The 27616-nt window shown below is 44.3% G+C and overlaps 1 protein-coding gene across 1 annotated transcript in view; it reads left to right on the top strand.

Annotated features, from left to right (window-relative positions):
• Positions 1-25828, top strand: part of LOC145359105 (gap junction delta-3 protein-like) — a 54230-nt gene extending 28402 nt beyond the window's left edge. The window contains exon 2 of the mRNA XM_080213490.1: positions 24620-25828. Coding sequence (XP_080069616.1) covers positions 24643-25512 — 870 coding nt within the window. The 5' untranslated portion in view covers positions 24620-24642 and the 3' untranslated portion in view covers positions 25513-25828. The remainder of the gene's footprint in view (positions 1-24619) is intronic.
• Positions 25829-27616: the final 1788 nt, after the last annotated feature.

The following is a 27616-nucleotide window of genomic DNA, read 5'->3' as shown; positions in this document are numbered from 1 at the left end:
CATAACCCCACGTATTTACTCTGCTGGTCCCCCTGACACTAAGGAGCAATTTAGCACGGCCAGTCAACCTACCTGTACATCTTTGGATGTGGGAGGAAACGGGAGCACCTGGAGGAAACCCACGCATATGTGGGGAGAATGTGCAAACTCCATGTGGTCAGTGACCCGAGGCCAGAATTGAACCGGTGCTGTGAGGCTAACTACAGTGCCACCATGCATTAGTGTAAGCACAAGGTGTTTCGCTCCAGGATGTGATTCTATTAACCCACTAGGAAGCTTTTATTACAACAAACTTTACTTTAACAACAGTTAAAATAGAACAAAAAGAATTAGCATTACTTTTACCAATTGAAATACTTAAATGTGACAAGGTATAATTCTTAACAGTTAACTATCTACATAAGAACAGTACAGCGCAGGAACAGGCCCTTTGGCCCACCAAGCCTGCACTGATCATGTTTACCTATCTAAACCAAATGCTCATATCCCTCTATACTCCGCCTGTTCACGTGCCTATCAAGATAAGTCTTAAATGTGCCTAACGTAACTACCTCAACCAACTCACTTGGCAGTGCATTCCAGGCTCAGACCACGTCTGTGTAAAAACCTCCCCCACACATCTCCACTGAACCTTAGTCCCCGCCCCTGCCCCCAATCTTGAACTTGAGCCCCCTTGGAATTATCATATCTGCCCTGGGAAAAATCTTCTGACTTTTCACCCTATTGATATCTCTCATAAATTTATAAACTTCTTCTATCAGGTTGCCCTTCAGCCTCTGTCTTTCCAGGGAGAACAATCCCAGTTCATTCAATCTCTCCTCGTAGCTGATATCCTCCATACCAGGCAACATCCTGGTGAACCTTTTCTGCACTCTCTCCAAAGCCTCCATGTCCTTTTGGTAGTGCACTGACCAGAATTGGACACAGTATTCCAAATGTGGCCAAACCAGTCTTTTATACAACTGTAACATAGTTCCAATTCAAGCAATATCCCCATAGATATACAGCCTTCTTCAGAATCCGTTAGCACAAGAACAGATGGGCTCATTTGGGTGCTATATTTCCAGTCTTTTAACCACTCTGGACAGAGATACAAAAGGACACCTATCTTTAGACTCCCATACAGTATTCTCCAGAGAAAGATTCAGCTTCAAACTGCAGAACTTCAGAGACGGAGACTTATTTCCCTCGCAGGTCCCAGTCTTCAAGCTCCAGAGAGAGCCGAGACCACCCCCCAAGTCACATGACTTGCCTATCTATCAACCTAATCAAACCCTGCTCTGGAAAACTACAGGGGAAAACACTAAAATAACAGAACTGCATTAGTCCAGATTAAAATGAACGCTTTAGCAATTAAGATCATTATGCCTCTGCAGTGTCAGAATGGGCTGCCATTACAGACAAAGAGGCTCCTAGTGAATAGAAAAGACTGCTTAAAAAAAATCCTACATAAGAAACATGACACAGTACATTTCTTAAAGGCACAGTGTCATCACACTGGAGCCTGCTAAAGCTGTACAAGAAGCATCCTGCATCTGGGATATGGCTTGAATAATCCATATGTCCTGATGATGCTCTCCCTGTTGGAAGCCAAGTTCCAAGGAAGAGGGAAATTTTACCAGTTATGTGCTAGTTAAATCCCTATATCAGAAAAAAATTGGTACTTAAAAAGATGCATGAGTTTAGACAGCTTCAGTCAACACTCAAGACAGATGATCTGTTGTGCAGTCATTATTGTTTGTGGGATCTTGCTGAGTGTAAATTGGCTGCCATGTTACCTGAATTTCAAAAGTACTGCACTGGTTGTAATGCACTTTGGGGTTGGGGAGGGGGTGGCATTGGAGATGGCAACATGAGGTTGTAAAAGGTGCTATATAAATGCAAATCTATGTCTTTTGGGCAGCATGGTGGCACAGTGGTTAGCACTGCTGCCTCACAGTGCCAGGGACCGCAGTTCAATTCCGGCCTTGGGTCACTGCCTGTGTGGAGTTTGCACATTCTCCCCATGTCTGTGTGGGATTTCTCTGGATGCTCCGGTTTCCTCCCACAGTCCAAAGATGTGCGGGTTAGGTGGATTGGCCATGTTAAATTGCCCCTAGCGTCAGGGGACTAGCAGGGTAAATATGTGGGGTTATGGGAATAGGCCTGGGTGGGATTGTGGTCAATGCAGACTCGTTCTGCACTAGAGGGATTCTATGATTCTAAACCATTTATATAAAGTATGGACATGGAAGCTGGTAAAGTGGAAGTACACGGGACTCATGTGGGAATTGTGTGTGCATGTGCGTGCACACGCATTGGGTTAGGAGAACAGTGCTTTTATGCATCATGTTTTAAACATGCAAGCTGCTCATGAGGTGGATCTAAAACGCATGTCCCAATCTGAACCAATACTTGAACATTTGGGTCCATGATGTCAGAGATGAGCACAGCTTTGATTTGTGAGTGTCCTTGACCACAGTGACGCTGTGATTCCGACCTTTGAAGTCACCCCCTTGAAAAATCTTGCTTAAACCACATTTTTGAGTACTGCTCACAGATCTGGGGCCCGATTTTACCATTGTGTTCAGGCATGAAAACATGGTAAATACCCAACTCTATCAATGTTTCCCCTTTTACCACCGCATTCGCTGATCCAGAATCGCGCCGAGATGGACACGAATAGCAGTCTGTTTCGGGTGCTGTAGCTGCTGAAGAGCGCGTTCAGAGCTTCCAATGGCTCTCTGACTCAGATCGGTGGTGGGGGCGGAAGGAGGGAGGCGGGTCAAATCATTCTCTGGTTGGTGGGGGGGTGCGGTAGGCAGGGAGGGTTGGAGGCACAATCATTGTCTGAATGGGGGGTGGAGGAGGAGGGTCAGATATACCTCGAGGGGAGTGAGGCCAGATCATTCTCTGGGGGGAGTGGGCAGGGGTGTTGGGGAGTGAGGCCAGATCATTCTCTGGGGGGGAGTGGGCGGGGGTGTTGGGGAGCGAGGCCAGATCATTCTCGGAAGGGGACTGGAAGTGGGTACGACGTAGCTCTGGTTGGCAGGAGTGAGGGAGGCCAGAGGGATCTCTGGTGGGAGGGACGGGGAGGGAGAGTTCGGGGGGGGGAGTGTCCACTGCCACTCTGTGGGTGATCGGGAGGGGGGTGGAAGAGATGGAGTCGCGATCGGTCTGGGTTGCAGGGGGAGTGCGCGGATAAAGGGGACATTGATGTCTGTGGGGGGGCCGTAGCTCCCGCTTTTCATTCCTGGGCTGCTTTCTCTGCTTTTTGCGACCCGGGAGTGATGTGGCACGGGGGGGGGGGGGGGGGGGCACGCTTTTCCAAATTTTTTTTCTAACGCCGCACGCGTGGTTCAAAGCTCCGATCGCTTAGGGCGTGCTAAGTCCCGCCCACAGCGCGATTCAGACCTGTGATTGTTTTTCAGTGTGTTTGGGAGCGCCTGAGAATAGATTTCCAAGTTGGATCTGAATTGCGCCCAGATTCAGCACTTAGAATGAAAATGGGTAAAATCCGGCCCCTGGTCTCCGTATTCCAAAAAGAGTTTAAAGGAGACGGTGCAAAAACAATTTGCAAGGATGATACCGGAACTGAGTGCTTACCATAATGAGGAAAGACTGAACAAGTTCAGGCTCTTTGCTCGATAGAGAAAAGAAAGCCGATTAGCAACTTAATAGAGGCCTTAAAATATGAAGGTGTTCGATTGGGTAGAGTTAGAAAAAACGTTTTCAATTGTATGCAATCCAAATAAATCTGATAGTTACAATTTATTCCAATAACAAATTCAGGATAAACCTCTTTTCCAAGAGATTTGCTAGAATGTGGAACTTCTACATAATAGAATACAGGTGAACAGAATCGATTTGCATTTAAGAGGAAGCTATCTAAATATACGAGGGAGAAAGGAATAGAAGGATGTTTTGAAAGTTTTGTGTGAAATTAGATGGAATAAGCTCAGACCAGGAATAGACCATTTAGGATGGAGATGAGGAGACATTTCTTCACCCAAAGAGTGGTGAGCCTGTGGAATTCATTGCCACAGGAAGTAGTTGATGCCGAAACATTGAATGTATTCAAGAGGTGGCCTGATATAGCACTTGGGGCGAATGGGATCAAAGGTTCTGGGGATAAAGCAGGATTAGGCTATTGAGTTGGACAAGCAGCCATGGTTGTGATGAGTGGCTGAGCAGGGTCGAAGAGCCAAATGGCCTCCTACTGCTCCTAACTTCTATGTTTCTATGTATCAAGATTGGCATGGAATAGAGGGCCAAATGGCGTTCTCTGTATTGTAGTTCCTGTGTTAAATAAAGGTGCTTTAATTTAATTTGATCTGTTGTCCCAGTGCCGATGGTTAGTTTGAAAGCTCAAGTGAAACAAAAGTTCCCAAGGAAAGCAAACAGCTCCCAAACTTGTTACTGCTGCAGTTTAAAAAAATAGGATATAGACGTGGCTGGGGTTAGGATTGAGGACCTGGTGGAAATGTACCGTTGTAGCTGTTTGAAAACTGTGTGGAACAAGGAAGATACTGACTCCAAGGATCAAAGAAATAAAATTGCAAAACAGAAACTGCTTACAAATATATGACACTGTGAACTTAATTCTGTTTGATTTACCTTTTGTAAATGGGGAGGTGATGGCCTACTGATATTATTGTTAGAGTATTAATCCAAAAATTCAGCTAATGTTCTGAAGACCTGGGTTCGAATCCCACTGCAGCAGATTGTGGAATTTGAACTCAGTAAAAAATATTGATTTAAGAATCTACTAATGACATGAAACCATTGTCGATTATCAGAAAAACCCATCTGGTTCATTAAGGTACTCCTGGCTGTCTCATCATTTTGAAATAGGGAACTAGGGGATTTTCACAGTAACTTCATTTCAGTGTTAATGTAAACCTACTTGTGACTAATAAATAAACTTTAAAGCGGTTAGTTTTGTTACACTTTTCTCACAATGATTTGCTTTGTTACAGAAGTTTTCAGAAAATAGTATAACCAACTCTCAAAGTCCATGAGCCAGAACAGAATTCTCTGCTTCAAACAAAACTCATTTTAGAGATGAGATAAAAGTTTGAACTGCTGAAATAAGGTGACTGGCTTGGAGCAGAGCAGGAATACACTGGGGATGAAGGGCTAAATGCAGAAGCAGTGAAGCAAAACTATCCTTTAGGGCTTGGGACAATATTGCCATTCAGACAGGTACATTTTTCACATGCCCAATGTTGTGACTATTGACATTGAAAGGATCTCTTTCTGTGTCAACTGCAATTGTCTCTTTGTAATTTGATGCAGAAGCAGTCAGTTGGTAGCTGGGTGGCACAGTGAAATCTAAGGTTAAAACCATGGGAGAGGCATCACTGAACTACTTTCCCCTTTATACACACAGATATCTTGTTCATAGAATCCCTACAGTGCTGAAGGGGGCCATTCGGCCCATCAGGTCTGCACTGACTACAAACCCACCCAAACCCTATCTCCATAACTCCATGCATTTACCCTAGCTAATCCTCCTGACACCAGGGGGCAACTTAGCACAGCCAATCCACGTAGCCTGCACATCTTTGGAGGGTGGGAGGAAACCCACAAAGACACGGGGAGAATGTGCAAACTCCACACAGACAATGACTCTCACAATCTTTCCACGTACAGATAGCGGGATCAGAGTTACCATGGAATTGTTGCTGTTACATAATATAATTGTAGCAATGAGGGTGTGGGTGCCGTCAGCACCCACATTCCAAGTACGCAAATGTGAAGATAAAGCGTTATCAGTGACAGGCAGACAGATAGAAGAAATGTCGACGCAGGGCAGCAATAAAACAAAAAAAGAAAATGGACCGCAATGTGTGAAAATTAACCAGATCCATTCCCGTGGTGGTTTCAGTTGCTGTTGACGAGGAGAGTCCCTGATCTCTACTTATCCTCCGGTTAAACTCAACAAGTTGAGGGAGCTTAAGAATCAGCCTCTTATTCCTTTTCAGTGATTTCCTCATTCTTTGCTGGAGAGCACATGGGTGTAGGTGTCGAGTAAAGACAGTTCGAATGTGCTGTTGTGGGTGAAACCACTGTCTATTCTGCATTCCTGCCGCAATTATATCATATAATTGATACAATTAAGGGTGGGTCACTACGTCAGTGTAACTGTGACCCGGTTAACAGTAGATGATGAAATTGAGGGAGATAATAGTCTCTGGAATTTAGTTTTCAGGCTTGCCCCAAAACTGGAAAATCCCACATGAGGTCAACGGACTGTTCCATGGTCTGTCGATTTCCGTGGAGGGCGGGACGGGAATATTTGCCCCTTTAAAAGTGTCTTACGTAGAGAACTTGCAACTTTTTTTAAATTTGATTTATTATTGTCACATTGCAGTGAAAAGTATTGTTTCTTGCGCAATCCAGAAAAAGCATACCATTCATAGAGAAGGAAACGAGAGAATGCAGTATGTAGTATTACAGTTATAGCTAGGGTGTAGAGAAAGCTCAACTTAGTGCGAGGTAGATCCGTTCAAAAGTCTGATGGCAGCAGGGAAGAAGCTGCTGTTGAGTCGGTTGGTGCGTGACCTCAGACTTTGGTATCTTTTTCCCAACAGAAGATGGTGGAAAAGAGAGTGTTTCAGAACTGTACCCCTGTATAAGTCAACATCCTTAAAAGGAGGGAATTGATAATTGGATACAAGGAGGAGTATGTTGTGAGAATAAGGACAATGAGAATTCTCAATCGATTTGAATAAACCTCTACCCTGCAGTTTAGTACAGAGGAAATCAAATTGGGGGTTTGACTACAATATGGTAATACTGACAGATGTTAGATGTGTCCTATTCTTAAACATTGCTCTGCCTGTCAGTCTGACATTAACCCAATGGTGATGGAGGAAGGCAATGTAAGTCACAGATTTAGCTAGCGTTGTCCCAGTTTATGGATAAGAACACAGATTCTGTGGAATTCTTTTCAGAGTGATAGCAGAAAGTTAATTTTGTGTCTCAATGCTGGTATCCTTGCCTCTATTCCAGTCTTCCTCTGGAGTTTTTAGCATTAGTTAGGATAACTTTTCGAGCGCCTTACTGAAAGGCTGCTGCACTATTGAAGGCACTGGCCTCAAGATGAAATGTTAAACTGTAATGTTGTCCACCTCTCGGGCGGCACGGTGGCACAGAGCTTAGCATTGCTGCCTCAAGGTGACAGGCACCTGGGTTCAATTCAGGCCTCGGGTCACTGTCTGTGTGGAGTCTGCATGTTCTTCCCGTGTCTGCATGGGTTTTCTCTGGGTGCTCCAGTTGCCTCCCACATTCCAAAGATGTGCGGGTTAGGTTGATTGGCCATGCGAAAATTTCCCCATACTGTCAGGGGATTTAGTAGGGTAAATATGTGGGGTTATGGGGAAAGGGCCTGGGTGGGATCGTTTTTGGTGCAGACTCGATGGGCTGAATGGCTTCCTTCCATATTGTTGGGATTCTAGATTCTATGATCTAGATGTGAAATCTTGAAGTACTACTTTGAAGAGAAGGGAAGTTCCCCCTTGTGTCCTATGATTCATCCCTCAACCAATATCACTAAAACAAGTTGTCATGTTATTATGACCTTGCTGTTTGCCTTGCTGTTTCTAAGTAGAGATTGGTTGCTGTATTTCCTACATTACAACAGTGACTACACTTCAAAAGTACTTCATTGGCTGTAAGGTGCTTTGAGGTTATGAAAATTTCTCCATAAGTTTAATTTCTTTCTTTCTTTCTATTTGGAATGGAGCCAAGCTGGAAGTCCAATGCTGCTCTGGAAAACTAGCTGTTTTGCTGTCATGATTACAGTAACGCTGCAGGTAGTAAGGTTAACCATTCATTGAAAAGCGAGTTATTTTGATGATAATTACTCAACTTAATCAGCTGTAAGTGAATTATGGCCAAAGTCAAACCGGAGAAAGTGAGCTGGTCACGAGAAACAGGGCCTTTGGCAAAAAGGAGAAAGTTCAGATGAAGGTGGAGGTGTATCTCATAACTCGCAGGTTAGATTCAAGTCTGAGAGTCATGGTCCGAACAGTTCAATGTCACTGCCACAGGTAACAGGAAATGGGAGGCAAAGGAGCAATAAAATATAGGGAAGCAAAATTGAATTCAATCATAAATACTCAAGAATGTTGGAAATGGCAGGCTCCAGTCCAAAGACCACTGCTAAAGAGAATGCGACAAGCTACACACAGGGAAGGGTCAGTGAAAGGGCATGGTGACACATTCTCTGAAACATTCTCAGAAAACTAAGAAAATTTAGCATGTCAGTAACGACACTCACCAACTTTTACAGATGCACCTTAGAAAGCATCCTTTCTGGTTGTATCACAGCTTGGTGTGGGTCCTGTTCTGCCCAAGACCACAAGGAACAACAAAAAGTTGTGATGTAGCCCAATCCATCACACAAACCAGTCTCCCATTCATTGACTCTGTCTACACTTCCCGCTGCCTCACCAGCATAATTAAGGACTCCACGCGCTCCAGACATTTTCTCTTCTTCCATCGGGAAAAAGATACAAAAGTCTGAGGTCATGTACCAACCGACTCGAGAACAGCTTCTTCTCTGTTGCTGTCAGACTTTTGAATGGACTTATCTCGCATTAAGTTGATCTTTCTCTACACCCTAGCTATGACTGTAAAGTGCAGAATGTAGTGTTCTCATTTCCTACTCTATGAACAGTATGTTTTGTCAGTATAGCGCACAAGAAACAACACTTTTCACTGTTAATACATGTGACAATAATAAATCAAATCAAAATTAATAAGTTTGGGATTTAATAGGGGAGGGGGAAAAATTTTCCAGTCCTAATTGCTACCTTAACTTTGTGCACGCAGACAATTGTGATGGTGTGAGGGCAAAGCCAGTGTTGATGAGTGGACATGAAGGGTACACGAAATTGTTTTGGCAGATAAGGTAAAGGAGAATCCAAAGAGCTTCTAGAAATACATAAAGGGCAAAAGAGTAACAAGGGAGAGAGTAGGGCTTGTTAAGGATCAACAAGGTCATCTATGTGCGGATCCATAAGAGATGGGTAAGATCCTAAATGAATATTTCTCATCAGTATTTACTGTGAGAAAAGCATGGATGTTAGGGAACTTGGGGAAATAAATATTAATGTCTTGAGGAGTGTACATATTATAGAGAAGGAAGTGCTGGAAGTCTTAAAGCGCATCAAAGTAGATAAATCTACAGGACCTGATGCAATATGTCCCAGGACATTGTGGGAGGCTAGGGAGGAAATTGCAGGTCCCCTTACTGAGATATTTGAATCATTGATAGTCACAGGTAAGGTGCCTGAAGATTGGAGAGTGGCAAATGTTGTGCCTTTGTTTAAAAAGTGCTGCAGGGAAAAGCCTGGGAACTACAGGCCAGTGATCCTTACATCTGTGGTGGGTAAATTGTTGGATGGTATTTTGAGAGACAGAATCTACAGGCATTTAGAGATGCAAGGACTGATTAGGGACAGTCAGCATGACTTTGTGAGTGGAAAATCATATCTCACAAATTTAACTGAGTTTTTTTTTTGAAGGGTAACCATGAAGGTAGATGAGGGCAGTGCAGTTGATGTTGTCCGCATGGACTTCAGCAAGACCTTTGACAAGGTACCACATGGTAGATTGTTGCATTAAGTTAAGTCTCATGGGATTCAGGGTGAGATATCTAAATGGATACAAAGTTGGCTTCTTGATAGAAGCTAGAGAGTGGTTGTAGAGTTGTTTTTCAAACTGGAGGCCTGTGACCAGCGGAGTGCCTCAGGAATCAGTGCAGGGCCTACTGTTATTTGTCATTTACATTAATGATTTGGATGAGAATGTAGGGGACATAGTTTGTAAGTTTGCAGATGACATCAAGATTGGTGGCATGATGGACAGTGAGGAAGGTTATCTCCAACTGCAGCAGAATCTTGATCAATTGGGCCAGCGGGCTGATGAATGGCAGACAGAATTTAATTTAGACAACTGCGAGGTAGTGCTTTTTGGTAGATTGAACCAGGGCAGGATTTACACAGTTAATGGTAGGACACTGGGCAGAGTTATAGAACAGAGATCTAGGGGTTAGGTTCATAGCTGCTTGAAAGTGGAGTCATAGGTGGACAGAGTGGTAAAGGATGCATTCGGCATGCTTGTTTCATTGGTTAGAACATTGAATACAGGAGTTGGGATGTCTTGTTAAAGTTGTACAAAACATTGGTAAGGCCACACTTGGAATACTGTGTGCAATTCTGGTCACCCTATTATAAGAAGAACATAAGAAATAGGAGCAGGAGTAGGCCATCTAGCCCTTCAAGCCTGCCCCGCCATTCAATAAGATCATGGCTGATCTGTCGTGGCTCAGTTCCACATTCCCGCCCTCTCCCCATAACCCTTAATCCCCTCTCTTATCAAAAACCCATCAACCCGCATCTTAAAAATATTTAGCGAGGTAGCCTCCACCACTTCAACGGGCATAGAAAGGATGTTATTAAACTAGAAAGAGTACAGAAAAGATTTACTAGGATGCTACTAGGACTTGATGGATTGCATTATAAGGAGAGGCTGAATAGACTGGGACTTTTTTCTCTGGAGCATAGGAGGCTGAGGGGTGACCTTATAGAGGTCTATAAAATAATGAGGGGCATAAACAAGGTAGATAGTCAATATCTTTTCCCAAAGGTAGGGGAGTCTAAAACTGGAGGACATAGGTTTAAGGTGAGAGGGTGGAGATACAAAAGTGTCCAGAGAGGCAATTTCTTCACACAGAGGGTGGGAGTGAGTATCTGGAACAAACTGTCAGAGGTAGTAGTAGAGGCAGGTACAATTTTATCTTTTAAAAAGCATTTAGATAGTTACATGGGTACAATGGGTATAGAGGGATATGGGCCAAATGTGGGCAATTGGGATTAGTTTAGGGGTTTTAACAAAAAAAAGGGTGGCATGGACAGGTTGGGCTGAAGAACCTGTTTCCATGGTGTAAACCTCTGACTGTATGAGCGATTTCAATGCTTGCTTTGAAAGCTTACAGATGAATGGCCAACAGGACAAAAGATTGGAATGTTGCCATTGTCTGTGGAACCAATGTCACTCCATCAGGACAGCATCCTGGAGGTGAGAGTGGAAGCAAATTAGTGCAGCACAAATGATCTAACAACTTAATTATAACCTGAAGTTAGAACTATTGAAAGAAAAATTCTCTCTTCATTCACTCAAGGAATCCAAAGATGTATGGGTTAGGTGGATTGGTCGTGCTAAATTGCCCCTGAGTATCCCAAGATGTGTAGGTTAGGGGGATTAGTGGAGTAAGTGTGCTGGGTTACAGGATGAGGCGGGGGCTTGAGCATGGGTCAGATGCTCTGTCAGAGAGTCAGTGCAGATTTGATGGGCTGAATGGCCGCCTATGCATTGTAAGGACTCTATGAATCTTCTGCCACTAGTTGCGAGTATCTAATTTGCCAAAGCAGGCTGCCTCGTCAAATATCTTCCCTTCATCATAAGGTCAGAAGTGGGGATGTTTGATGGTTGCCCAATGTTCAGCACCATTCACAACTCCTCAGCTACTGAAGCAGCCTGTGATAATATGCAGCAAAATGTGGACAACATTCAGTCTTGAGCTGATTTAATAGTAATGTTCACACCACACAACCAAGTGCCAGGCAGTGACCAACTCCAAAAAGAAGGAATTTAAGCATCTCTACAAGACATTCAATGACATTATCACCACTGAATTCCCCATTATTAACATCCTGGAGGACACCAATGACCAGAAACGGAACTGGACCAGCCATGTAAATATTGCAGCTGCAAGAGCAGGCTGGGAATTCTGAGGTGATTAACTCACTTCCCAACTCCCCAAATCCTGTCCAGCGTCTACAAAGCACAAGTCAGGAGTGTGATGGGATACTCCCCATTTTGTTGGTTGAGTGCAGCTCCAACAACACTCAGGGAGCTTAATGAGAATAAAGCAGCCTTGCTTGACTAGCACCCCATCTGCCAGTCCTTCCAGCAGCAGCAAGTACCATTTACAAGATGCACTACAACAGCTCGCCAAGGCTCCTTTGACAGCATCTTCCAAACCCGCAACCTCTACCACCTAGAAGGACAATGACAGCTCTACCACCTGCATATTCCTCTCCAAGCCACGCACTTTTCTGACTTGGAACGATATTGCTGTTCCTTCACTGTCACCAGCGATGACTTGGTGGTATTATCACTAGAGTATTAATCCAGAAGCTCAGCTATTGTTCTGGGGACCCGGGTTCGAATCCCACCACGGCAGATGGTGGAAATTGAATTCAATAATAAAAAAAAATCTGGAATTAAGAATTTACTGATGACCAAGAAATCATTGCCGATTGTTGGGGAAAAAAAAACCCATCAGGTTCACTAATGGCCCTCAGGGAAGGAAGGAAAACTGCCGTTCTTACCTGGTCTGGCCTCCATGTGACTCCAGAGCCACAGCAATGTGTTTGACTCTCAACTGTCCTCCAGCACTTTTTTGTTTTTATTTCAGATTCCAGCATCTGCTGTATTTTGCCTTTATCTGAACTGAATTTCAGATGATTGGCAAAAGAACCAAACGTGACATGAGGAACAATTTATTTATGCCGAGAGCGGTTAGGATCTGGAATGCACTGCCTGAGAGTGTGGAGGAGGCAAATTTGATTGAGACTTTCAAAATGGGAATCAGATAATTATCTAAATAGCAGGGCTATGGGTAAAGGCGGGAGAGTGGGAATAACACAATTGCTCTTACCGAGAGCTGACATGGACATGATGGGCTAAATGGCCATCTTCTGTGCTTTAGTCATTCTATGATTCACAGAGTGCGGCAGTCTGTGGACAAACAACACAGGTTGATGCAAGTGTAATTCAGGATGTGAGCTAGACAGACATGTCCAAATTGTTGGATATTATTGGTGCTGACTTCACTCAAATGGATAGAAACCAACAGCTGTGAAACACAATAATGCTCACGTATGGAATGACCATTCAGACCAAACCACTGCAGAGCTCGGGACACGGCTTGAGGGAGATTGGCTCGTGTTTAGCCTTTTAGTAGCCGACTTGTCATCGGCTCAACACTATCCTGATCCTTTCCCTTCCTGAGCAGATGCCAGTCAGATCTCCCCCAGGGGTGTCCACCAGACAAGCAGTAAGGTAAGACAAGGCAAGTGCCAATACCACTATCTCTGATGTGAGCTGGAGCTTGATAGCCAAGGCCATGGCAGCTATTGGCACCAATCCCTCCACCTGCTGTATCGTAGCAAGCAGCAAAGAGTTCTCACTACCAAGTGTTAAGATAGCTTTAGGTTTTAGTCATTGTAATTAGTCTAGTAACAAAATCAATTGTATTTTTATCTTTATTCTGATCACTGAATGGATTGCAGCTTCCTCTAGATTGCATTTTTTGTTATCCATTGTTCCCCCCGTTCCATCCTCCTTTTGGAATGTACTGTCTGGAAGTTTGGTGGAGGCAGGTTCAGCCCAGGCATTCAGGAGGACATTGTTTCTACTCAGGTAATCATCTAACGTGCAGGGGTACAGGGAAAAGACAGGGGAATGGCACTAGGTCATGACGTTTGTTTGGGGAGCCAGTGCAGACATGATGGGCCAAATGGCCTCCTTCTGTGCCATAGCAATTCTGTGATTCTCCCATCCTATTGCTGACTGTATCTTTGCGTGCAGTTCCAGGGCTATACAGTTTGTGTACAGCTCCAGTCACCCAGCCATGGACTTGTCCCTTCACTTGTGTTCCAGCCAGGGAATGTATTTGTTGTGACCACCAGGACTACACACACACACACGCACATACTAGGTGACTGAAGATTGATCGTGATGACTATTAACACACAAATAAATGTGTGTGATAAGACTTTTATGCCACTAACTGACCCATTCAACAAATGCCATGGTCGATTCATCAACCATTTTCCTAATGCATTGACACTGGGACCCACTAAATACCCAAATGCAGCCCCAGTATTAGAGGATGTTCAAACACGAAGCCTTTCTGGTTTGTTTGTCTCACCCATTGCCCACTAACGTAAGCCATTAAGCAAACTTTATTTCTGTTCTTTATGTGGTTACCTAAAAAGAGAGTTCTACCATCATGCCGACCTCATTCAAGCAACAAAGGAGAGTTCATATTAAACATAAGCTCCAGAATAATAGATGGGTGGACTCTTTTTGGGCATGAATTTTGTTTCATTGGTGGGACGTGAGCATTACTGGCAAAATCAGCATTTATTGCCCATCCCTAATTGCCTCTCAGAAGGTGGTGGTGAGCTGCTGCAGACTGTGTGATGGAGGTACATGTTAGGTACTGCCAGTATTTTAACCACCCCCATATTAGTTAAGAATCGGTGATATTTGATTTGATTTATTATTGTCACATGTATTAACATACAGTGTAAAATATTGTTTCTTGTGTGCTATACAGACAAAGCATACCGTTCATAAAGAAGGAGATGAGAGAGTGCAGAATGTAGTGTTACAGTCATAGCTAGGGTGTAGAGAAAGATCAACTTAATGCAAGGTAAGTCCATTCAAAAGTCTGACAGCAGCAGGGAGAAAGCTGTTCTTGAGTCAGTTGGTACGAGAGCTCAGACTTTTGCATGTTTTTCCTGATGGAAGAAGGTGGAAGAGAGAATGTCTAGGGTGTGTGGGGTCCTTAATTATGCTGGCCGCTTTGCCGAGGCAGCGGGAAGTCGATGGGGGGCTGGTTTGCGTGATGCATTGGGCTACATTCATGACCTTTTGTAGTTCCTTGCAGTCTCGACTAGGGCAGTAGCCATACCAAGCTGTGATAGAACCAGAAAGAATGCTTTCTGTGGTGCATCTGTAAAAGTTGGTGAGAGTCGTAGCTGACATGCCAAATTTCTTTAGTCTTCCGAGAAAGTAGAGGTGTTGGTGGGCTTTCTTAACTATAGTGTTGGCATGAGGGCACCAGGACAGGTTAGTGATCTGGACACTTAAAAACTTGGACTTGAAGGGGAGAAGTTTATCGTCCCACCTTCCATAGGAATCGGAGCAGATGAGGGGCAACCACAGAAAAATAGTTCCTTGGACCACAGGTGGGATTTTCCGGTTTCGGTGCAAGCGAGGGTGGAAAATCCAGCCTGAAATGTTAACTTTATTTCTCTCTCTTACGGGTGCTGCCAGACCTGCTGAGCTTTTCCCAGCATTTCCTGGTTTTATTTGCAAATTTCCAGCAATTTCCTTTTAAGACATATTTCCAAGTCAAGATGGCTTGTGACTTGGGGAGAGAACTTAAAGGTGCTGGTGTACCCATGACCTTGTCCTTCTCGACAGTGGAGGTCGCAGGTTTGGAATAAATCATTCCGATGTAAGTCATAGATTCTGTCAACTCTTGGGCCGGGTGTATAACTAGCATTGTGACCCACAATTATATCCTTGCAAATGAAAATCAAACAGTTTCTCTAACAGGTAGTCAGTGTCAATTTTATGCCATGTATTGATCAAGAAACAAAGGCAGGGTGTGTCTTATACACACAAATGATCTATTTGCCAGCTTGTACAGTACGCACTTACATGGCTTTAGGGTTCTTTCTTCAGTCTTCCCAGTTGTGGTGGGACGGCTGTTGCTGCCAAATCAAGTCGGATGCCAAAGTTCTTAAATCCAGGCACCAGCTGCTCGGGGTGGGTGGTGGAGGGCAATTGCTATAATCAGAGTGAAGGGTGTGTCTGAGACCTGTGATTGAGTATCACAACTGAGTGGGGATCAACCTGAATTCTTCCCTCTGCCTCTCCCCTTCTGCCCTCTAATAATGGCTTTAATGAGGGACTGTTGACATTTTTGTGCCAGCCGTGTGAACGCTGCAGGCGATGCTGATTGTGCGACGGGAGGATTTACGATGGCCCAGAAGTGAATTTAAAAGAGTTAAGTCAATGGCTCCAATTGGTGAGCAATAAATAGACTGGAACAGGGCAAAGGTGCTGGTGGGAAATCGCGTGAGGAGATGCAATTTCATTGAAGGAGGATGAGTGTTGAGTAACTGGGATTATTAGAATTCTCTCCCAGTCACATCACACCACAGAGTTTCAGCTATTTACAGCATCCATGGACATTAACAACTTGCATTGATGTAGCGCCTTTGACACCCTCCAAAGGGAAACACCTTAAGGAAATTGACACTGTCTGCCTGTTATAGAAGCTGTTTGATTTTCATTTGCAAGTATATAATTGTTGTCACAATGCCAGTTATACACCCGGCCCAAAAGTTGACAAAATCTGCAACTGTACATCGGAATGATTTATTCATCACATCTTTTCGATGGCACTTTCCAAACCTGTGACCTCTGCTGACGAGAAGGACAAGTGCAACCACTATCCGAACAGGTGCCGGAGTGTGGCGACTAGGGGATTTTCACACTTCATTGCAGTGTTAATGTAAGCCTACTCGTGACACTAATAAATAAACTTATTTTTTTTTAAAAGAATCTTAATTGTAGTGATAATATAAGCCAATTGTGACACTAATAAATAAATCAACTTTAAACAATCTAGTTCAAGCAATGTTTAGAAGCAGACTCCAAAAAGCTTGGTTAAAGAAATGTTTTTTTTCTAGAAGCTGGAGTGAGAAGCAGATAGTTGGAAATGGAGTACACTGAGGGGGAATGTAGCACGGCCAGTGCACCTAACCAACATGTCTTTTGGACTGTGGGAGGAAACTGGAGCACCCAGAGGAAACCCATACAGACACAGGGAGAACATGCAAACTCCACACAGACAGTGACCCAAGCCAGGAATCGAAATCGGGTTCCTGGCACTGTGAGGCAGCAGTGTTAACCACTGTGCCACCATGCCGCCCCAGATTAGAATAATTAGAACAGTAAAAAATGTCAGGACTAAATGTGTTGCAGCTGCAGAACGTGGGAGGTTGTGGACACCACTGTGATCCAAGGCTAACACGTCTGGATTAAGTGTCTGCAGCTGAAGGAACCTCAGTTCAATAGTTAATGGGCTGGAGTCTGAGTTTCAGACGCTCTGATGCATCAGGGAGGGGGACTGCTACCTGGACAGTTTGTTTCAGGAGATGGTCACGCCACGAAAGCTTGGCATCTTGTGCTCTGGTCAGTGGTCAAGGAAGATGCACCTGCGAGTGAGGCCAGTATGAAGACCAAGAAGGTAGAAGCAGGGGAGTCTCAGCCTTTTCGATTGACCCACAGGTTTGCAGCTTGTGTCGATGAGGAGGAGGCACCACTAGATGAATGAGCATATTGATTATGACACTGTGTAGAACTTGGAGGTGTAGAGGGACCTGGGTGTCCTGGTACGTGAATCACAGAAAGTTAGTGTGCAGGTACAGCAAGTGATCAGCAAGGCAGATGGAGTATTGCCATTCATTGCAAAGTGAACTGAATCTAAAAGTAAGAATGTTTTACTTCAATTGTACAAAACATTGGTGAGACCACAGATAGGATTTTCCTGCCACGCTTGCCCCAAGGCCGGATGTTCCCACCTAAGGCCACCGGACCTCTGCATGGTCTGCCCCACCTGCTACGATTCTCATGGTGAGCGAGATGGGAAAATCCCACCAAAGATCTGGAGTACCATGTACAGTTTTCTCCTTATTTAAGAAAGAGCATTATTGCAGTTCAGAAAAAGTTCACTCAACTGGTTTTTGGGATGAAGGTTTTATCTTATGAATAGGATTGAGTAAATTGCACCTGTTTACCAATGGAGTTTAGAAGAATGCAAGATGATTTTATTGAAACAGATCAGATCCTGAGGCGACATGACAGGGTGGATGCTGAGAGATGGTTTCCCCCTGTGGGAGCGACTAAAACTAGGGAACGCTACTTTAATAGGTCTTCTATTTAAGACGGAGATGAGAATTGTTTTCCTGAGAATTGCTCGTCAGTGGAATTCTGTTCCCCACAGAGCAGTGGAGGCTGGGTTATTGCTTATTCATATGGCTGTATGAGATACATTTTTGACTGACAAGGGAGTCAAAGGCTACGTCTGGGTGGGATAGACAGGAAAGTGGAGGTCACAGATCAGCCATGATCTTATAAAATGACGAAGAAGACTTGAAGGATTGAATGGCCTACCCTATTCCTCATTCATATGTTTGCAGCAATTCCAGTAAAAAAGACATTCAAAACTTTCCCCAGCCTTAATAGAAAGGGGATTACTCTATCCCTAGAATAATGTTCACATTTTTTGGGTTAAATCCAGAACAATAAGCAGGGTGAAGTGAGTGGAGTTAGAGTCATAGAGGTTTACAGCATGGAAATAGGCCCTTTGGCCCAACTTGTCCATGCCGTCCCTTTTGCCTCTGTTTGGCCCATATCCTCTCTATACCCATCTCACCCATGTAACTGTCTAAACGCTTTTTAAAAGACAAAATTGTACCTGTCTCAACTACTACCTCTGGCAGTTTGTTCCAGACACTCACCACCCTCTGTGTGAAAAAATTGCCCCTCTGGACCCTTTTGTACCTCTCCCCTCTCACCTTAAACCTATGCCCTCTAGTTTTAGACTCCCCTTACCTTTGGGAAAAGTTATTGACTAACTAGCTGAGCTATGTCCCTCATTATTTTATAGACCTCTTTTAGATCACCCCCTCGGCCTCCTATGCTCTAGAGAAAAGAGTCCCAGCCTATCCAGCCCCTCCTTATAACTCAATCCATCAGGTCCCAGTAGCATCCTAGTAAATCTTTTCTGTACTCTTTCTAGTTTAATAAAACCCTTTCTATAACAGGGTGACTAGAACTGTACACAGTATTCCAAGCATGACCTTACCAATGTCTTGTACAACTTCAACAAGACATCCTAACTCCTATATTCAATGTTCTAACCAATGAAACCAAGCCTGCCGAATGTCTTCTTCACCACTCTGTCCATCTGAAACTCCAGTTTCAAAGAGCTGTGAACCTAACCCCTAAATGTGCTTGTCCTATAACTCTTTGCAATGCCCTACCATTAACTGGCTAAGCCCTGCCCTAGTTCAATCTATCAACATGCATCACCTCGCATTTATCTAAAATGTTGCCAGAAAAAATTGGTTTCTCCGCCAGTGTCTTGAGTTTTATCATTTCTCTGGCGACCCTCGCCCAGTGCTGCATTCTTGCTGTGATTAGAATTGTGTATCTTCCATTGCTTCACAATTTAGGACAGCCATTTAGCCCCGTTATTCTAAAATTCTCTTCTAAAGCTGCTATGATCTTAGCGAGAGCACTTCCTCTGTCAGTATGTTTGCTCAGGTCTCACCTCCTCAACACCACCCACATCTAGAGAGGACGCCATGGGTTGTTTTAAGCACATCAGTGGCATATTGCTGTTAACAATCCAATGCAAAATTCAGGGAACCAACCTTTGACAAACTCGAATCCTGAAACGTAAGAACTTTGTTTTTGGGTTTTGGTCTTGGTTTCTCTCCTCTGGAGGGTGGATACTATCATTTCACACAAGGCAGCAGCTGTTGATGGCTTTTTTTTCATAAATAAATTAAAGAATGACCAATAAACCATAAAATTCAATTCCCATATTGCATATACTCCCACACATGGAACAGACGAGCCCCAAGTTTGATTCCTAGGTTTTCAGATCTTGGTTGGGACAGCACGGTGGGGTGGGAGAGGTATTATAATTGACTTCAATATCCTGCTCGAGGGTGGGAAAGAAAGCTAGCTAGGATTTTTTTCCCTGATTGTAGAAGTATTGGAACAAAAACAGAAAATGCTGGAAAAACTCAGCAGGTCTGTCAGCATCTGTGGAGAGAGATTAGAGCCAATGTTTGAGTCTGGATGACCCTTTGTCAGAGCTGAAAGTTTTTTTTATTCATTCATGGGATATGGGTGCTGCTGGCTGGCCAGCATTTATTGCCCATCCCTAGTAGCCCTTGGAGGCAGTTGAGAGTCGACCACATTGCTGTGGCTCTGGAGTCACATGTAGGCCAGACCAGGTAAGGATGGTGGGTTTTCTTCCCCAAAAGACATTGATGAACCAGATGGGTTTTTCCGACAATTGACAATGTTTTCAAGGTCATCGATAGATTCTTAATTCCGGAAATTTTTTATTGAATTCAAATTCCACCATCTGCCGTGGTGAAATTGGAACCTGGGTCCCCAGAACATTAGCTGAGTTTCTGGATTAATAGTCTAGCAACAATACTACTAGGCCATCGCCTCCCCGACATTGGGTTGCAACAAGTGGTGACCAGGGACTAAAAACAATAAAGGTTTATTGATGATACCAAGCAGCTCTTACATGCTGCCCAAGGGGCAACTTTTTCACAGAGAAGGTGGTGAGTATATGGAATGAGCTGCCAGAAGAGGTAGTAGAGGCAGGTCCAATTACAACATTTAAAAGACATTTAGTCAGATACATGGATGGGAAAGGTTTAGAAGGATATGGAGGCAAATGGGTCTAGTTTAGTTTAGGAAATCTGGTCAGCATGGATGAGATGGGCCAAAGGACCTGTTTCCATGCTGTTTATCTCTGTGACTCTATGCAGTTTATCTCTATGACTCTATGCAGTGTGTCTGTCTGTGCCCAGTCTTGTGGTTCAGGTTAGAAACTCCAAAGTATTTTGTGAACCCACCAGAATATTAAATTGTGGATTTTGAACTTTGCTAGGATAAGCGTGAGATGTTTCACTTCAGGTATGATTCAAATGATCCACTGGGGAGCTTTTATCCAGAATATAGGTAACATGTATAGTAAGAAAATTAGCAAGAAACTTTATCAGTTACAAACAAGAAATAAATAATCATGATAATATATAACCCTTAACAAAGATCTCTACAATGTTCCAATCACACAATCCCACAGACAAAAAACCCTTTTTATAGGTTTAACACAACACAGACTAATCTCACGTGATATTGGGATCAAGGCTGTTAGTTGAATTCTACAGTCAAATGTTAGAGACTCGTTACAGTTTGAAGACAAGACAGCTTCCCAAAACACTAGTGAGACTCTAGTCCAGCTCCCAGCAACAGCAGGTTTTCACCCAGCAGGAAAACGTGTTTTTTTTTCAGTTAACCAAAAGAATTTTCAAAACAGGGAGAGAGGGAAAACACTTCTTTTTAGCTTGCTGTTCCTTCTAAAACTAAAAATCAAACCTGCAGCTCCAAACTGAAACTGAAAAATGAAAGTTCTGTCACCTGAGCTGCCACAGCCTTTTTTTCCCTCCTAACGATAACATCGGCTAAGGTTATGAACACGAATTTTAAAAAAAAACTCTTTAAAGGTACACTAACGTCACACCAGGGAAGAACGCGCAGCGTGTAACTCTTTTTGTACCCACCTCATATCAATGTGCACATGATCACCTGGCCTACACTGCTCATTATTAATGACAGGGCACCTTTTAAGATATCAAGACAAATAGCCTGCTAAACTAGTTCTTCTCTTCCTCTGTCGAATTCCTCATTCATGTTTCATAGAATCATAGATCCCTACAGCGCAGAAAGAGGTCCTTTGGCCCATCGAGTCTGCACCGAACACAATCCCACCCAGGCCCTACCCCCATATCCCAACATATTATACCCACTAATCCCTCTAACCTACACATCCCTGGACACTAAGGGGCAATTTTTTAGCGTGGCCAATCAACCTAACCCGCACACCTTTGGACTGTGGGAGGAAACCCACGCAGACACGAGGAGAACGTGCGAACTCCACACAGACAGTGACCCGAGCCGAGAATCACACCCAGGACCCTGGAGCTGTGAAGCAGCAGTGCTAACCACTGTGCTACCGTGCCGCCCCCTAGACTTGATTATTCCAACACACCTCTGGCTGGCCTCACACATTCTAACTTCCGTAAATTTCAGGTTTTCCAAAACTCGGCTGCCCACATCGAATCCCGTTTACCCATCATCCCATGCTGGCTGACCTGCATTTGTTCTCAGTTCAGCAGCAGCTCGATTTTAAGATTCTCACCCTTGTTTGAGAGAGGCTCCTCGCCCCTGTCCTCGGACATTCATTCCTCCAGCTCCATAACCACAACGTGTGCTCTTCTTAATGCTGGCTCATTGGGTGTCCCTTATTTTAGTCAGTCCAAACCTGGATGCTGTGCATTTGGCTACCAAGAGCCCAGATTCCTGAATTCCCACCCTGGCCCCCTCTGCCTCACTTCCCCCTTTTTAAGCTGCTCACTAAAATCTGTGCTTTTGATATCTGCCTGAATATTTCCTTAAGCAGCTTGATGCCATCTTTTGTTTGATGATGCCTCTACGAATCATAGAAACCCTACAGTGCAGAAAGAGGCCATTTGGCCCATCTAGTCTGCACCGACCACAATCCCACCCAGGCCCTACCCCCATATCCCTACATATTTTACCCGCTAATCCACGCATCTCAGGACACTAAGGGGCAATTTTTTTTTAGCATGGCCAGTCAACCTAACCCACACATCACTGGAACCATTAGGACATTCTGTTACGTCAAAAGTCCCACACAAATACAAGTTGTTGTGGTTACATTTTTATAGACTGCTTGTTGTCACCACAGATCAGACAATCTCCATGATAAGTCAGTAAACAGATTTGGCAAACAGAGCACTCAATTTTTTTTTTGAATGGCAATAGGGAGCCACAAATTAGTCACAATGACCTCTGCATTCATAGAATCCCAACAGTACAGAAGGAGGCCATTCAGCCCATCGAGTCTGCACCGACAACAATCCTGCCCTGGCCTCACCCCCATAACCCCACGCATTTACTTTGCGAGTCCCCCTGACATTAAGCGTTAATTTAGCATGGCCGGTCTACCTAACCTGCACATCTTTATACTGTAGGAGGAAACTGGAGCACCCAGAGGAAACTCACACAGACATGGGGAGAACGTGCAAATTTCATACAGTCACCCGAGGCTGGAATTGAACCTGGGTCTCTGGCGCTGTGAGGCAGTCGTGGTAACGACTGTGCCACCGTGCCACTTTGAGAATGCAGACAAATTTACCTGGGTCTTCAATCCACCTAAACTATGCATCTTGGGACACTAAGGGGCAATTTTGCATGGCCAGTCCAACTAACCTGTGCATCTTGGGACGTTAAGGGGCAGTTTAGCACAGCCAGTGCACCTAAACTGCACACCTTTGGACTATGGGAAGAAACTGGAGCAGACACAGAGGAACACCACGCAAATTCCACACACACAGTCACCTGAGGCCAGAATTGAACCCAGGTCCCTGGCGCTGAGAGACAGCAGTGCTAACCGCTGTATCACCATGCCGCTCCATTGAATTCTCCAATGCAGATTCTCTTAAGTGAGATGCTGCCTCAGGACTGGAGCCTCAAAAGAATTACCCCATTTACTCAGTAGAATACAGAACCCTGGGGAAATCTCCAGAGGAATGCAACTAGTACAGGTGAGATCACTTGTGTCAGTACATCCTGCGGAAGCAAGTTTATAAAGCAGCAAGTTTCTCAGTAGTGAATGGTTCATTACTAATGAGGCTCAGTCAATAAACATCATGCAACTGGACACTTGCATTCATTGCTTCATGACAGAGATTAGGAGTTTCAGTGCATTCCTGCAAATGTACGCACAAACCTATAATCATCTTTTCCCCAAATGATAGGGTTAAGTTATTGAAAAACTGGCCTCAGACCTCCATCGCTATAGAGGTTACATTTGTTTGACGGAATTAATATGGGTGTTACTTAGCAACATTTCTAAGGCAGGGTGAGAGGCTTATAAAACACAGCACCGTAAGTAACTCAATTTCAACTTTGGTTTGGGTAGAAAGTCAACAGATGTATCCTGGCAACTTTTCCAAGCTCCCCCCCACCCCCGCCCCCCCCCCACCCCCGCCGCAAACTTTCCTGGAAGAAATCCATTTGTGGTCACGTGGCCTTATTCAGCGATTGGGTTGAGGTTGTGTTTTGCATCTACTTTCCATTGTTGGTCCTTGGAGTGGAGTCCAATCGCTACAACTTGGATGGACACCTTCCACTAATCGGAGACCTTGGAGCAGGTAGATGGCCAATTCCTTTCAGGTGTAAGAGCAATGTGCTCATTCAGTGCCAGCGCAATGGATTTCTTCCGGAACTGCGGTGGCACTATTGCCAAAAGAACCATCTCTGTAGCTGAAGGATCTGGTTTCAAATCCATCGACTGGCATATCGATGCTCTGTTTCTCCTGTTCAGTTGCTGGATCAGCGTGTGGCACGACTTGGGCTGGCACAGTGGTTAACACTGCTGCCTCACAGCGCCAGGGACCTGGTTCGATTCCTGGCTTGGGACACTGTCTGTGTGGAGTTTACACATTCTCCCCGTGTCTGTATGGGTTTCCTGCGGGTGCTCCGGTTTCCTCCAATGGTTTGAAAGACGCGCTGGTTAGGTGGATTGGCCGTGTTAAATTCTCCCTCGGTGTACCCGAACAGGGGCTGGAGAGTGGCGACTAGGGGATTTTCACGATAACTTCACTGCAGTGTTAATGTAAGCCTACTTATCACAATAATAAATAAGTTTTAAACTTTAAAAATTTGTGAGCTCAATGCTGAGACCTGAATTGGAATCTGAGGTAAACACAGGGAACAAGTTTCATTCCAGTTTTCAGTGAATGTGAAACCTGAATGCTAAACTGGCAGTAATTAATACAGCGATTAGGAGTGGACAGTGTTAATTGAGTCACTTTGTGTGTCGCTAATGAATTTTCTTTTTGATCCTTCTCTGCAGGAAATAAACTGGACTGAGCCACAATGGGAGAATGGACTTTTTTGAGCGACCTGTTGGATTCAATCAAGAGCCATTCTCCTATGCTGGGTCGCCTCTGGCTCCTCCTCATGCTGATTTTCCGAATCCTCGTCCTGGCCACGGTGGGAACTGACGTTTTTGAGGATGAGCAGGAGGAGTTTGCCTGCAACACCTTGCAACCCGGCTGCAAACAGGTTTGCTACAACGAGGCGTTCCCCATTTCGCCGTTCAGGTTCTGGACGTTCCACATCATCATTCTGGCCATCCCGTCCCTACTGTTCGTGGTCTATGCGATGCACCTGTCCTCGAAGGAGGAAGAGAAGCAAGAGAAAGTTGGCCTCATCAAAAGGAAAGAGCAGGCTAGCGACGGGACATCAAAAATAGAAAAATGTTACATGACCCACGTTATTCTACGCCTGCTGACTGAGATTGGCCTCATCGTTTCTCAATATTTGCTATACGGCTTCAGAATCGACTCCCAGTTCCTGTGCACCGTCCCCCCATGCCCTCACATCGTGGACTGTTTTGTATCTCGGCCAATGGAAAAGACGGTGTTTTTAATATTCTATTTTGTAATCAGCATCCTCTCCACAATCATCAGCTTCATCGAGCTGGTGCACATCCTCCGTAAGTGGCATCACCGGAGACCAATGAAATCCTGCGAGCAACAGAACCAATCAAACATTGACTATGAGAGGGTTAGGGACCCACACTCAATCCTGTTAATAAAGGAGAAAGGTGCAAAGAAACACAACGCCAACCATTCTGACATGGAGTCGAGTCATGAGTCAAGTCATAAGTCGAAATCGTTGGGCAGTAGTAATAGCGGAAGGTCCTCACAATCCAGTGCAAAGAAACCTCCTCTGAACATCTAAGGAGAAACTGGCACGGGGCCTGATCAGTTGCTGACATTTGTAAGAGACAATCTTGGTGCCACAGGTGAAAGGGAGACTGGAAACTTAAACACTTGATCCGATCAAAACCTCCTGTGGGTGGCAATGGACACAGGACACAAATCGATTGTCATTTTGTTTGAATCCAGTTTCTCTATTTCACGGTGCTTGTGCTTTTAGTTGGCCAATCATTTCCCTGGCTATTTAAATGACTGCTGTCGAACAATGGAACTTGTTGAGGTTAGTGAGACCTTCTGGAAACTGACAATCACTTCTTTTCGGTGGGGTTGGGGTGGGGAGGTGAATATTCACTTGGAGAGAGACTGATGTGGTTAAGCGAGTTGGTGGAATCTGTAATCAAACAGACTGTAGCAGAAATGGGCCTGGGTAAATAGAGTAGTTCCCTGGCAAGTGGAGAAGTCCTTGTCGGATCAGAAAACTAAGTGACAGTCTAGCAGGTTGGAGGTAGTTTTATTTTTATATTGGAAATGCCTGTCTTCCCCTTCATCACCTACTATCCCTGATGAAATCTACAAGGATCTCAATGAAACAGGGGCCAGGCTGAAGGTTAAGGGTTGCCAATCTGGCAAAATCCTATGAGCTGTAACACCAAGATGTTGGCACAAAAGCAGAAAAATCTCAGCAGGTCTGACAGTATCTGTGGAGAGAGAGTGGAACCAACACTTCGAATCTAGATGACCTTTCGTCAGAGCCCAAGACGGTGGCAGCAATCACCTCACTTGCTCGGTCGTACAGTGCGTGGCTGGCTCCAGATTTAAGCTTGACTTTGGCTAGTTTCAGGGTTTGCAGGAAGGGCCCCTTGGAAGCATGGGTTGCTGAACTGGGGGGTGGGGTTGCAAGAAGCCATATTGGTCAGTGATCTGGCTCACAAAGTGAACAGACAACGGTTGAAGATGGAATGGGCTTCAGATGTGATGTGCCGACTGCCGCCATCTCCTCCAGGGCTTCCCTGGAATCTCGCAAAATGGACAATCGATCCCTCAGACACTGCTGGGGCAGAAATGTAATTTCATTGAAAGCAATTTGCATGTGTTTTTTTTATCATTTCTGTAGAAGTTATAGGACGTGGGAGATTATGGAAGGAAGAGGATAGGAGGTCATGTGATGAATCCTTGCCTGGGCTACCAGGGCACGACCAAGGGCCATGTGTCAGGCCTCAATATGAGCCAGCACCATGAGGAGACAACGATGGTGGGAAGGAGGGAGGGGGGATTATTATTGGAGAATAAAATAATGCCATATTCCGCAACTTTTTTTTCTTAACGGGAGTTGGCTGGTACCAACTTTATACTGTACAACCTGTAATTAAATGTGTAATTCTAGGAATATTTGTTGTCTGCCCATTTGTAGAAATGTTTTTGATTCTGCATCCTTTATATGTACTAAAATAGTATTTTTAAAGGAATTTCTGGATTAATAGTCTAGCGATAATAACACTAGGCCATCGCCTCCCCAAGATGCCTGGTTTAATTTTGGAAAATGATTGGCTTTGACTTCAAATTGAATGGGTTTTAATGGATCACCCAGACCTAGGAAAAGTGAAGGCAAGATATGCAATGGCCACTGAGGAGAAATAAATGGGAACAAAGAGATCGGGACAGTTGTGAATGGGGAATATTTAGGTCTGGGCCACTGGGACTGTCAATACAGCTTCAACATATTTTTGTGTCTTCTAACAACTTGCCTCCCACTGTCCAGTATTTGTCTCTCTTCCTCATGTCCATTATTTTTGTGTAACTAATAAAGTGGTCAAGTTTGTTTTTAATGCCCTGATGCTTTTCCTCGTTGGGTTTGCTTGCAATAGTATCCAGCGGACTTCAGGATAACCCTAAAGAAACCCGACTTGCAACAGGACAGGGAACTTTTAAAGCACAAATTGTTAAGTGAAAGTTTAAACAGAGGAATAAATGCAAACTCGCATTTATAGATAAAACAGTTATCACATCTAGGAAACAACTGATAGCATTTCACACGCAAAAACAGAAAATGCTGGAAAATCTCAGCAGGTCTGACAGCATCTGTGGAGAGAGAATTGAGCCAGCGTTTCGTGTCTGGGTGAGCCGTC

This window comes from Carcharhinus amblyrhynchos, chromosome 27 (assembly GCF_965287045.1).
Source record: "Carcharhinus amblyrhynchos chromosome 27, sCarAmb.v2.hapA, whole genome shotgun sequence".
Lineage (NCBI taxonomy): Eukaryota > Metazoa > Chordata > Chondrichthyes > Carcharhiniformes > Carcharhinidae > Carcharhinus > Carcharhinus amblyrhynchos.
The sequence above is the reverse complement of the archived record's forward strand: the minus strand, read 5'-3'. Positions and strand labels throughout refer to the sequence as shown.